Source organism: Piliocolobus tephrosceles, chromosome 17, assembly GCF_002776525.5.
Source record: "Piliocolobus tephrosceles isolate RC106 chromosome 17, ASM277652v3, whole genome shotgun sequence".
Lineage (NCBI taxonomy): Eukaryota > Metazoa > Chordata > Mammalia > Primates > Cercopithecidae > Piliocolobus > Piliocolobus tephrosceles.
Window position 1 is genome coordinate 57,723,679 of NC_045450.1, and position 13,450 is coordinate 57,737,128.

General features: G+C 45.0%; 1 protein-coding gene across 1 annotated transcript in view; it reads left to right on the forward strand.

Annotated features, from left to right (window-relative positions):
• The window catches only part of ZNF23 (zinc finger protein 23), a 20,289-nt gene extending 9,544 nt beyond the window's left edge, over window positions 1–10,745 (forward strand). The window contains exons 2-6 of the mRNA XM_031934416.1: window positions 1,501–1,565; window positions 2,180–2,320; window positions 4,148–4,274; window positions 4,967–5,083; window positions 8,445–10,745. Coding sequence (XP_031790276.1) covers window positions 1,533–1,565; window positions 2,180–2,320; window positions 4,148–4,274; window positions 4,967–5,083; window positions 8,445–10,237 — 2,211 coding nt within the window. The 5' untranslated portion in view covers window positions 1,501–1,532 and the 3' untranslated portion in view covers window positions 10,238–10,745. The remainder of the gene's footprint in view (window positions 1–1,500; window positions 1,566–2,179; window positions 2,321–4,147; window positions 4,275–4,966; window positions 5,084–8,444) is intronic.
• Window positions 10,746–13,450: the final 2,705 nt, after the last annotated feature.

The window sequence follows — 13,450 nt, forward strand, 5'->3', positions numbered from 1 at the left end:
CTGCTCTCTTCAAAGCTGTCAGACAGAGTCGTTCGCGTTTCACAGGCTTCTACTCCTTTAGCTGAGCCCTGTCCCCAGAGGCGCAGTCTACAGAGACAGGCAGGTTTCCTTGAGCTGCTGTGAGCTCCACCCAGTTCCAGCTTCCCAGCGGCTTTAGTTACCTACTTAAGCCTCAGCGATGGCGGGCGCCCCTCCCCCAGCCTCGCTGCTGCCTTGCGGTTAGATTGCCGCAGACTGCTGTGTTAGCAAGGAGAGAGGCTCCGTGGGCGTGGGACCCTCCCGGCCAGGTGTGGGATACAATCTCCGGTGTGCCGGTGTTACAGCGCAGTATTGGGGTGGGAGTTACCCGATTTTCCAGGTGTTGTGTGTCTCAGTTCCCCTGGCTAGGAAAAGGGACTCCCTTCCCCCTCGCGCTTCCCAGGTGAGGCCATGCCTCGCCCTGCTTCAGCTCTCGCTGGTCGGGCTGCAGCAGCTGACCAGCAGCGATTGTCCGGCACTCCCGAGTGAGATGACCCCAGTACCTCAGTTGAAAATGCAGAAATCGCCGGTCTTCTGTGTTGCTCGCGCTGGGAGTTGGAGACTGAAGCTGCTCCTATTCGGCCATCTTGCTCCGCCCAGGATTCTTGAAGACATTCAGAGCTCTGAGGAAATGGGGCAGGATACTGGGGGGCAGCTTCCCTCTTCTCCAGGCGCTGCCTCCCTGAGGCTTTACTCCCCAGGCCTGTGTACTGGGGCTGCAGCCCAGCCAACCCAGCTTCTCCTGCTGTGATACTGAAGATGATGCTTGTTTTGAGAAAGAGAAATAAGTCAAAGATCTTGGTATTGTCCTATTTCTTGAACTGAATTGTTGATACATGACTCTTTGCTTTATTTTTAGGTTCTGCCTACATTTTATTTTATTTATTTTTATTTTTTATTTTTTTGAGACAGCGTCTCACTCTCATCACCCAGGGTGGAGTGCAGTGGTGTGATCTTGGCTCACTGCAGCCTTGACCTCCCGGGCTCAAGTGATCCTCCTACCTCATACTCCCGAATAGCTGGGACCACGGGCACGTGCCACCACTCCCGGCTAATTTTTGTATTTTTTGTAGAGACAGGGTTTTGCCATGTGTCCAGGCTGGTCTTGAACTGAGCTCAACTGATCCACTTGCCTTGGCCTCTCAAAGTATTGGGATTATAGGCACGAGCCACCGTGCCCAGCAGGTTTTATATGCACTCTTCTTCTTCTTCTTATTTTTTAATTTTATATATACACTTTTCTGTGTGTGTGATATGTATCAGAATTGTAAAGTCCTAGGGTTCCTGGCAGTGAATTTCAGTGTCATAGCCTGGAGTCCTAGGCACTGAGCCAGTGAACAGATCACTCCCTTCTTGGGCAGCTCCTGTTCGCACTCTTATTTGGATGCAAGCTGCCTGTGTCTTGCATTTTCCGTGAGGGGCTGTGTTGCTCTGGTGGGGGTGGCTTGCCTCACACTTGTCTCTCGTTGTGTTTCTCCTTAGCTCCAGTCCTTCTCTGAGAGGGGGACCAGGGGATGGCAGCCATGCACCTGACAGCCTGGCCCCAGGTGAGCTGTTGGTCCTTCAGCTTTTCCTCTGGGCAGTTTCAGATTGAAAAACATTGAGAAGGCGAGCTGGTGAGCCTCGGGATGACAGCTGCTTCCACCTGCTGGACTGGAACTTACAGGAAAGAGATGTTGTACGGGGAGGGTGGCAAAGACCAGGACAGTAGCGAGTGGAGGCAGCGGGAGAGTGAGCAGGAGGGCAGGAGGGTGGTGGTCTTCTGCACACTGAGGGTCTCTGCTCCTCTCTACAGGAGCACCCCCAGCATAGGGCTCTGGGTGAATGGGGATGTGGAAGCTGCCCCTGTAGGATGTTCTTTGCAGGGGTGTGAGTGGAGGACAGTCACAGAGGATTGGACTATCTGTGGTGGGGATGTAGGGAAGAGGAATAGCAGGACCTGATCAGAGAAGGATGGCTGTGCCCCTTAATTCAGGGGTAAGGGAAGGTCACAGGGAGTGGAGTCAAGGGAGGGGGAAGAGAGTCACATGGGATGAAATATCTCATTGTCCTTGTGAAGCTTTCAAAGCTTAGCATGCAGACTTTAGGTATCTGAGAAGAGCTTTCCACCCTGTCCTGCAGAAAAATAAACCTGCAAACCAAATTTTCCATACACTTCCAGGGACTTCACGGATCCCCTGAAGCTCATCCATGGACTTCCATGGACTTCCGTGGACTACAGGTTGAGAACAGTCATAGCCACAGTCACACCAGTTGTATCGTTGGAGGCTTACTATGCTCCAGGCGCCATGCTAAGCCTTTTGTACGGTCGTTTGGTCCTGACAGCCACCCTCTGTGATAAGTGCTGTGTTGTACTCTTTCCACCTAAAAAGAAAAGGGAAAAGGGGAGTAGAGTAACTTGCCCAGGATCACAGAGTTATTATGTGATTCAGAACTGCTCAGCCATAAGGCAGCTGTGGAACCAGTGATGTTGACTTGGTCAGATTTGTGATGTGTATGGAATAACTGGTAAGGAAGATTCAAAAGCATGGTGACCACTTCACAAAGAAGAATCCCACTGGTCCTGTGACATGGGCTTCATCAAGGAAAGCTATCATTAAAGAGGGATCCAATTCAAGTAATGCTTAAGAGAAAAATCATGGCCGGGTGTGGTGGCTCACACCTGTAATCCCAGCGCTTTGCGAGGCTAAGACGGGTGGATCACTTGAGGTCAGGAGTTCAAGACCAGCCTAGCCAACATAGTGAAACCCTGTCTCTGCTAAAAATAGAAAAATTAGCTGGGTGTGGTGGTGCGTGCCTATAGTCCCAGCTACTCAGGAGGCTGAGGCAGGAGAATCGCTTGAGCTCGGGAGGCAGAGATTGCAGTGAGCTGAAGTCACGCCACTGCACCTCAGCCTGGGTGACAGAGTGAGACTCCATCTCAAAGAAAAAAAAAAATCTTTCGGACATAGAGAGTCAAAGGATTCATGGTAATAAGGAAGGTGGGAAGTCAAGAACAGTTCCCAGGTTTCTGGCTGGGGTTTCTTGTATGGATGATTCTGACCCCAGCTGAGGTGTAAATTCAGAAGGAAGTGCCAACTTACTGGGGTTGTGGTGGCAGCACACAGTGAAGACATTGTATTTTGTGCACAGAGGTTACTTGTTGAAGGTCACACAAAGAAGACTCACAGAAACACCTAGAGGTTGGACTAGAATTGCTGTTGGGTGGAGGTCAGTAGACTCCAGGAAGACACATCCTGGCAGAGAACAGTTGAGCAGCAGATCCCTGCCAGTGAGCCCCTATGGTTGTTAGAGCAGGTTGAGGTGGGCAGAGGGTGAGCCTGCCAGAGGCTGGAGGAGTGGTTGGGCCTGAGAGCGACACGCAGCATCGCTGAGTGATGGAGCTTGTGCCAACCACATAGATTAGTGATGCAAAGGGGAGAGTAGCTGGCCAGTGGGAAGGCTGATCTCCCTGCTTTCCCAAATGTTCTTGGAGAAACAGTGAAGCTTTCGGAGAAGTTGGAAAGGCTGAGACTTGAATAGGAGAGGGTAAGGAAAATTCTGGCTTTCCAGGAAGACCCCGCAGCCTGGGCAGCATAGAGCATCCATGGTTGGAGGTGCTCAAGCAGAGGCTGCACAGCCCCTTGTTAGGGCGTGTGTGAGGGGGATCCGGTGGGGCTGAATGAGACAGAAACTGTGGCTGATCTTGGGGGGTGGCTTGAGCTGTGAGGATGAGGGCGATGGGTGGGCAGCGGAACAGGGCTGAGGTTAGGCGCAGGGGAGCCAAGACCTCAGGGGAGTGGTGTGGGAACTGCTGGTGGATCTGCCCCGAGTTTGCCGAGAGGGAGCAGCTTATCTAAAAGAGTGGAGTTGGCTTTAGAGAATTTGCTTATGGAAATTCTTTTTCTTTCAGCCTGTCTTATGTTACCTCTTATTCGTGTGAAAAATGGCATGAGGTTTCCCTGCTGTGGGAGAAGTTGGATACTCTGTAATTTACTTTCTCGATGTTTTTTCTGAGATCTTTCCCTTTGTTGTCAATGTTTTGTGCTCTCACAAGTACCCTCCCCAAGCCCTTATACTGCCCTCTGCCCCTCACTTAGGGCCTGAGCCATGGAATTGGCCCTAGGGCAGCAGGAACCTGTTGTTTCAGAAGTTGGTGACCTTTGAGGACGTGGCTGTGTACTTCACCCAGGCAGAATGGGATGGTCTGTCCCCTGCACAGAGGACCCTGTACAGGGATGTGATGCTGGAGAATTATGGGAATGTGGCCTCCCTGGGTAAGTCCTCTCTCCCCTGGGAACCTGGACTCTGCCAGTTGGGGTTCCTGGCTTGCTTCTCCCTCACAGGTTACTGGGGGGATCTCTGGTAATCCTTTACTGAGTGAGAACCCCAGAGCTGTTCCTAATTTCCTAGACTAAGAGGTTACTGGCAGGGGCAAACGCCAAGCCTTTTGTAGGCCTATACAGGACTTTGCTTGGAACTGGTATGCACTGTTGATCCAACCCATGAAAGCTGTATTTTGGAAACACTGGAATCCAGTGACTTTCTGTTCCACAGTGGCATCTTCAGTTTCCCCCTCATCTTACCTATCTTGAGTCTTTTCAAGGATCTCAGTGTACTCTGGATATTTCAGGCCAAGGTCGAGAAGTGGTATCCCTTTGGGCAGAATCTCCCTGCTTGCCCTGCATGAGGTCTCCTAGGCCTACAGTCTGGGCCCTTCCCAGGCGCTCCCACACTTTCCCAAGCCTTCACTCCCAACCCCCACACTTACCTCCCAAAGCCTTAGACGTCTCCAAGGTCTCTCTAGTCCTTCCTAAGCCCCACAGTACTTTCCTATAGTCCTGAGGCTTGGGACCTCCTGGGGTTCTTACCTTCTCTCCCCATTGCTGAGACAATCTGAGAAGAGGCTTAGGAATTTATCTGTGGGAGATTATTCATCTATTTCTCCTATTTACCTCTCCCAAACCAGGATTTCCACTTCTCAAACCTGCTGTGATCTCACAACTGGAGGGAGGATGTGAGCTGGGGGGCCCATCTCCACTGGCTGCAGGAACAGGCCTCTGGGGCCTCTGGACTGGTAAGGAAGGTACGTATTTCCCATTCTATTGGAATTTAACACTTTAGGCATAAAGCCAACTTTAGCAACATATAAACATACTATGTTTATTGGCCGGTCATACAGAGTAAAGTTTAAGTAAATTTGGATGATTCATAGAGATAGGTAGTCCTTATCTGTCTTCAAAGTTTGTTGTCTAATTCCAAGAACAGATCTTTTTTCAAACCCTTCATTCTGACTCTTTTCAATTCTAATCTTGGAATCGTGCCTTTCTCAGACAAAATTAATGGACTCAGTAATTTGGGGGTTCCTTGGCATTTCTAAGCATTGTTCACATAGTGTGGAGGATACAGAATTAACAGCCTTTTCACACAGACAGAAGTGGTTAAAAGCACAGTCTTTAGAGGAGACTTTTCTGAGGTCCAGTCCCAACTGTGTTGCTTCCTAATTTGCGTGACTTTGAGTGGGTTATTTGAGTGTTCTCATCTCTGAAAATGGGTTAATAATAAAATAAGGTAATAGTACTAGTCTTGTGGGTTGAGGATTAAATGAGATAACACATATCAAGTGCCTAGCTTATAGTGCATGCTCAGTTCAATATTTTTATTTTGGTGTTGGGGAAGACAGCTGTACACAGGGAAGGTAATGTGGAAGGGAGGAAGTGCTCTTGATTTTGGCTTCTTAAATGTGAATGTGTAAATGAATCCTGAGGTCTTACAGATATGCAGTAAGTGCAGAGTCTGCATTTCTATGAAGTTCCCTAGTGATGTGGCGATGCCAGTATTTCTGGTTACTAGACCACACTTGAAGGAGCAGGGCTCCAATTGGTGCCAGCAGAGTAGCTGCCAAATGACTTCTCATTCCCCCGAGGCCCCCTGTTATTTCTTGCCTTTAGAGTCTGTGAGATTCTCTTGCATTTTTCAGTGAGTCTTCACTTTTCTTAGATGGTTTCTGTGGGTTTTTATTCCCTTTGATCATTCCATCAGATGATACCTGACCAAGGAAGGCATGCTTTGGAAATGGAGAGTTTGCCATATAATGGGCTTGACAAATACAGGAAAAAAAGTGATATTGTGAGGTCCTTAATCAAAGGACCCTGTATTTTGTCCTGTAGGCAGCTGACTGTCCTGAAGTCTTTGACTTTTCCAGGAAGCCCATCATGGTCCTAGCTGGGGATAGAAAGATTAATGTAGTCAATGTGTGTGGGTTAATTGGGATGAGGAATCAAACAGGCTCTAGGCAGGCAGAAGGGAGGGCAAAGGGCATGAGGCCCATGGCAGCAGTGTTGACTTTCTTTTTAAAAATCTTCAGAAGCCCACTCAGTGATACCTGTTTAAGACTCATTTGCTGGAACTGTGTCAAATGGCCATCCTCACTGCAAGAGAGGAAAATGAAAACAAGGAGAGAGATTTCACCTATGATATTGAGAATAATTAAATTATATTCAGTGTTGGTGCGAATGCAGCAAAACAGGAATAGACTTCTGGAGAGGATGACTAGACATCTCATAGAATACATGTCTTAGTCAGTTTGGGCTACAATAACAGACTGCCATAGACTGGATGGCTTATAAACAACAGAAATTTATTTCATACAGTTCTAGAGGCTAAGAAGTCCAAGATCATGGTGCAGGCAGGTTCCTTCTGGCAAGGGCCTGCTTCCTGGCTAATAGACAGCCATCTTCTCACAGTATCCTCGCATGGTGGCAAGAAAGGGAGCTCTCTGGGATCTTTTTTAAGGTCATTAATCCCATTCATGAGGGTTCTGCCATAGCCCAACCTCCTAATACAGTCACATCAGGGGTTAGGATTTCAGAGTATGCATTTGTGGGGAGGACAAACATTCAGTCTATAGCAACAGATGAGTATGATTTTTTTAGTTGGGAAGAGACCAGTATTATTTAGAAAGTGCTTGCTGGGGAATCCAGGCAATTGGAGGGGCTTGAGAGCAATTATGAAATATTGGGGCAGGGGGCATATTACATATGGTTGAGGAGTGATGAAAGATGAAAAAATATGAGGCAGCATTTTGGGATTCAGCTTTTGAGAAAGGTGGGAACAAATGCAGAGATCAGTAGTTCTAGTTGTAAAGACTACTGGTATTATAAAAAGACTTCTAGGGAATGATCAAGTTTAGGATTGGAGGAAGAAGTGAAAGGAAAAGGCAAGGTTAATGCAGTATTTGGAGGGGAATAGGAAGAGATGGGATGAGATGACCCTTAAATAGAACCTGTCTAAAGTAGAAATGAAGTTGAAGGAGGAATTTTGGAAAGCCCACAGTTAACGTTCTAAGGAAAGAAACAAAATTATTTCCATTTTGCTCCCTGGTGCTGCTGACTTTTGTCATCCCCCAAGTTGCCACATCCTGTTGGATCCTGTGCCTTTTCCTTCTTCAGCATTTTCTTTTTTTTTTTTTTTTTTTTTTTAAGTAAGGAACTGAGTGCCATAGGAACAACTAAGAAGAAACTGCAGGGTGCAGAAAAGCATGGTGTGATTAAAGAATGCTGATCTGGTGTACAAGACCTAGAATTTTATTCCACTGCTGTCACTGGTTTTTTTTTTTTTTTTTTTTTGGGATGGAGTCTCGCTCTGTCGCCCAAACTGGAGTGCAGTGGCATGAACTTGGCTCTCTGCAACCTCTGTCTCCTGGGTTCGAGCAATTCTCCTGCCTCAGCCTCCTTAGTAGCTGGGACTACAGGTGCGTGCCACCATGCCTGGCTAATTTTTTGTGTTTTAGTAGAGACAGAGTTTCACTGTGTTGCCCAGGCTGGTTGCAATTCCCAAGCTCAGGCAATCCGCCTGCCTCAGCCTCCCAAAGTGTTGGGATTACAGGCGTAAGCTACCGCGCCCAGCTGTCACTTTTAACCTTCATGTGATTGGTTATGTTCTCTACAGTGGCCTTGCTTTAGGCACAATGAGACTGGTGATGTTTTTTTTTTAATCATTACTTTCATTGCTTTATAATATTGACACCTACTCAACGGTACAGAAAGTATATAAAGTGGGGAAGCAAGTCCACCAAACTTCCTATGCTAGTTTGTTTAGTTTCTTATGGATTCTTCTAGAAGTTTTCTGGATATGTACAAGTATATGTATCTGCCTTTTATATTTTTCTTTACACAGATGAAAATCTATTCTATATACTGGTTTTTCAACTTGCTTTTCCATTTGATTTTATCTTTGATGTCTTTTTATGTCAGCATGTATGGATTTATTGTATTCTTTTACTAGTTACATATTAGTTATTCCACCTTATGGAGAAACCCTAGGTTTTTTGACCTAGTCTGATGATTTTAAGGAGCCCCCGATTATTATGGTCTTTTATAGCACAGTTCTCTTCTTTTTTCTAACATGGTTCTTACATGACATTTTATGTTTTCTGTTTTTTATAGTAGATATTCAGACTGACAATGATTTGACAAAGGAAATGTATGAAGGAAAAGAGAATGTATCTTTTGAACTTCAAAGGGACTTTTCCCAGGAAACAGACTTTTCAGAAGCCTCTCTTCTAGAGAAACCACAGGAAGTCTACTCAACAGGAAATATAAAGAAGGAGAAGAGCAACACCATTGATGGAACAGTGAAAGATGAGACAAGCCCCATGGAGGAGTGTTTTTTTAGTCAAAGTTCAAACTCATATCAGGGTCATACCATCACTGGAGTGCAGCCCTCTGGGTGTACAGGATTGGGGAAAGCCATCAGCTTTGATACAAAACTCGTTAAGCATGAAATAATTAATTCTGAGGAAAGACCTTTCAAATGTGAAGAATTAGTGGAGCCCTTTAGGTGTGACTCTCAACTTAATCAACATCAAGAAAACAACACTGAGGAAAAGGCTTATCAGTGTTCGGAGTGTGGCAAAGCTTTCAGCATTAATGAGAAATTAATTTGGCATCAAAGACTTCACAGTGGGGAGAAACCCTTCAAATGTGTGGAGTGTGGGAAAAGCTTCAGCTACAGTTCCCATTATATCACACATCAGACAATCCACAGTGGGGAGAAGCCCTATCAGTGTAAGGTGTGTGGGAAGGCCTTCAGTGTTAATGGAAGCCTAAGTAGGCATCAGAGAATCCATACGGGAGAGAAGCCTTATCAGTGCAAGGAGTGTGGAAATGGCTTCAGCTGTAGTTCTGCGTATATTACACATCAGAGAGTCCACACTGGGGAGAAACCTTACGAGTGTAATGACTGTGGGAAAGCTTTCAATGTTAATGCAAAATTAATTCAGCACCAGAGAATCCACACGGGAGAGAAGCCTTATCAATGTAATGACTGTGGAAAAGGCTTCAGGTGCAGCTCCCAGCTTAGGCAGCATCAGAGCATCCACACAGGAGAAAAGCCCTATCAGTGTAAAGAGTGTGGAAAAGGCTTCAATAATAATACAAAACTCATTCAGCATCAGAGAATCCACACAGGTGAGAAACCCTATGAATGCACTGAATGTGGAAAAGCCTTCAGTGTCAAAGGGAAGTTAATCCAACACCAGAGAATTCACACAGGCGAGAAACCCTATGAGTGTAATGAATGTGGGAAAGCCTTCAGGTGTAACTCCCAATTTCGGCAGCATCTGAGAATTCACACTGGGGAGAAGCCCTATGAGTGTAATGAGTGTGGAAAGGCCTTCAGCGTTAATGGGAAACTAATGCGGCATCAGAGAATTCACACTGGGGAGAAACCTTTTGAATGTAATGAATGTGGGAGATGCTTTACTTCTAAAAGAAACCTACTTGATCATCACCGAATCCATACTGGAGAAAAGCCCTATCAATGTAAGGAATGTGGGAAAGCCTTCAGTATCAATGCCAAACTAACTAGGCATCAGAGGATACATACTGGGGAGAAACCTTTCAAATGTATGGAATGTGAGAAAGCGTTCAGCTGTAGTTCTAACTATATTGTGCACCAGAGAATTCACACTGGAGAGAAACCCTTTCAGTGTAAGGAGTGTGGAAAAGCCTTCCATGTTAATGCCCATTTAATTCGGCATCAGAGGAGCCACACTGGGGAGAAACCCTTCAGATGTGTGGAATGTGGCAAAGGCTTCAGCTTTAGTTCTGACTACATTATACATCAGACAGTCCACACTTGGAAGAAACCCTATATGTGTAGTGTGTGTGGGAAAGCATTCAGGTTTAGCTTCCAGCTCAGTCAGCATCAGAGTGTCCATAGTGAAGGAAAATCCTAATAATGAGAAAGATGTAGAAAACTCTCAAGATTAATGCCAAAATGGATCAAGTATCATCAGATTCACCCATTGAAAAACCCCCAAGAGGGAACGAATATGGCAGAGTCTTCATATGGAAAGAGTTTTTATTCTATTCAGTTTTTAATCAGGAAAGGATGACTATTTAAAGAGAGACAGCCAAAATAAATAGCTTTGTTTTGTACCAACAGGAATTAGAAAATATAATGAAGGAAAAGATTTCATTCCCAGCAGCATCAAGAAAAGTAAAAAGTAGATTTTCTAGAAATAAACAGTTATGGAGGACTTGTATGGAGAAATTTAAGTCTTCACTGGGAGCCACTTTAGAAAGGAAATTTGAATAAATGGAGAGAGAGAGAAGCCTTGTTGGATAGGAAAACCCATACTAAAGATACTCTACCCGCATTAATTTATTTGTTTAGTTTTTGACAACAAGCATGTATTACTTTTGAAAAGATGAAAAATAAAGATTTATTTAAAAAAGGAAAAAGATATGAGTACATTTTTAATTTTCATGTAATTGAGAAAACCTTTCTAAGCATTAGATGAAAGTCAGAAACTAGCCACAGGGTATGTACTGATAAATTGACTACTCAAAACTAAGTATTCCTATATGTTTTTGTTTTAAAGTTTAAAAGATAAAGCACAAAATGTGGAAATACTTTTGTAAAATTTGTGATATAAAAGTATAGTATTTGGGCATGGTGGCTCAGATCTGTAATCTCAGTGCTTTGGGAGGCTGAGACCTGAGAGGCTGAGACGGGAAGATTGCTTGAGGCCATGAGTTCCAGACCTGTATGGGCAACATAGCAAGATCCCATCACTACAAAAAATAAAAAAAGTTAGCCAGGCACGGTGGTGTGTGCCTGCAGTCCTTGCTGCTTGGGAGGCTGAGGCAGGAGGATCACCTGAGTCCAGGAATTCGAGGCTGCAGAGAGCTGTGACCACCACTGCACTCCAGCTTGGGTGGCAGTGAGACTCTGTCTCTTAAAACATTAATATCTAAAGATAAGTAATTTAGACACTGACACTAACAGGCAGCTTTTAAACAGATATAAAAAAATGACTGTTAAAGTAAGAAGAGATACTCAGTCTTGGTAGTACTCTAAGGAGTGAAAATTAAGTTTTTTGCATATTGTTATATATATGCATACATGGGATACTATGCAGCTGTCAAAAATGACATTTACTATAGATGCCCTTTATGTAAGTATAAAATGTAGTCAACAAGATAGCATGTTACAGCGTTTCTATTTTGTAATAACTGGAACTCTTGCATAAACACATGGCTTTTCAGGTCCTGAAGGAAGGTGGCTGCCTTGGATTCCCAGTGTCATTGATGGTTTTCAAGGTCTCTGATGAAAATCTTGGAAGCCTCAAGATACTCTTTAGAAGGGAATCTCTCAACACTTAAAAAAAATCTAAGCAACGGGCTGGGCGCAGTGGCTCATGCCTGTAATCCCAGCACTTTGGGAGGCCGAGGTGGGCGGATCACGAGCTCAGGAGATCGAGACCATCCTGGCCAACATGGTGAAACCCTGTCTCTACTAAAAATACAAAAATTAGCCGGGCATGGTGGTGCATGCCTGTAGTCCCAGCTACTCAGGAGACTGAGGCAGGAGAATCACTTGAACCCAAGAGGCGGAGGATGCAGTGAGCCAAGATCATGCCACTGCACTCCAGCCTGGGCGACAGAGTGAGACTCTGTCTCAAAAAAAAAAAAAAAAAAAAAAATTCTAAGCAATAATAGCAGGCAAGCTAACTCTCAGGAAGCGGGAGAACAGCAGGCCCAATAGTAAGTAGTAAGAAAGGGACCAGAAAACACAGGCAAGGAAAGGACAAGATAACTTCTGCCATCCCCCAAGTGCCACACACCCTCTCCTCACCATGCCCACCTGTGAGCTCTGTAAGGCGTATGCTGTTTCTGGCCCCCAGGCTTCTTAGAACAGAAGCTAGTCTGCATTTAGTTTAGATTGAGGTTCAAAACCACTGGAGGTTTTCTGAATGTGGGACAGTCATTTAAGATAATTGGACTGGGAGCATCATTGTTCCTTCAGATCCTCATGTTCCAGGTCTTCTGACATGCCACAGATAAAAACAGGAGAAAAGCAATCACTAGTAAATGAGACTTAACCATCACCAGCAAACTCCAAATCCTCATAAGCATTCCTGCAGGCCCAGAGATACTCAAATGTCCTCAAAGTCACATAGATGAATGAGGCTGCTCAGAGTGACAATAAGGAGTAGGCAGGGTGGAGAATTTTGAAGAGTGCATGTCCTACCTAAAGAAGGCAGCCTCTACTCAGCTGTAGCAAATTCTGGATAGGCAGCAAAGCAATTACAGTAATGCCAAATATTCTGAGTCTTCAAGAAGTTAGAAATCGGATTTTTAAAAATCTGAAATCTCTCTCTCTCCCTCTTTTTGCATGTTAAGATGAGGATTTATTGTCCCAGAATCCTTGAACAATTTTCAGTAAAAGTCCATTTCTAGGTGATGGTTTTCTTCAATAAATCCTACAGCAGAATCTATTTGTGGACACCAGGACAGTATAACTGAGTATGGAGAAAACAGGGTCATCACCTGTTACTGGTAGTAAAGAAAAACTGCTTTTCACAAGACCTTTGATACCAAATGTGTTGGTTTTTCACACGATTCTCCAATTCTCTGCAGACACCGACTGGGTGTCCTACAGTTTTAACAATTGACACTTCCAGAGTTACTGAAGATACCACAGGTTAAGGGCTCAGTTCCACATGACTGCCCCGCACTTCAGACACAAGTTACAAGTAAAGGGTCCCCAGGTTACCCGTGCTTCTGGTGACATGGCTACAAATTGAGGGTTCCTATGACCCCTTCTTCCAGTTCAGTAATTTGCTAAAACAGTGCACAGAACTCAGGAAAACACGTTACGATTGCCATTTTGTTGTAAAGGATACAAATGAACAGCCAGATGAAGAAGTACGTAGGGTGAGGACTGGAGGTTGGGTTATCTTCTCAGACAGATGATGTCCCACCCTTAAGTTTGCTGTGAATTTGCTCTAAGTTCACAGGGCTGTGAAAGGGCGGGGCCCCAATCAGAGGTAGTCAAACTGAATTTTATCCCTGGGAGAGTCCGAGGACAGCTGGGGAAGAAATGCGTAGAAAATGTACACTATATACTTTTAAAAGCAACATAATCATCATTTTGCCCATTT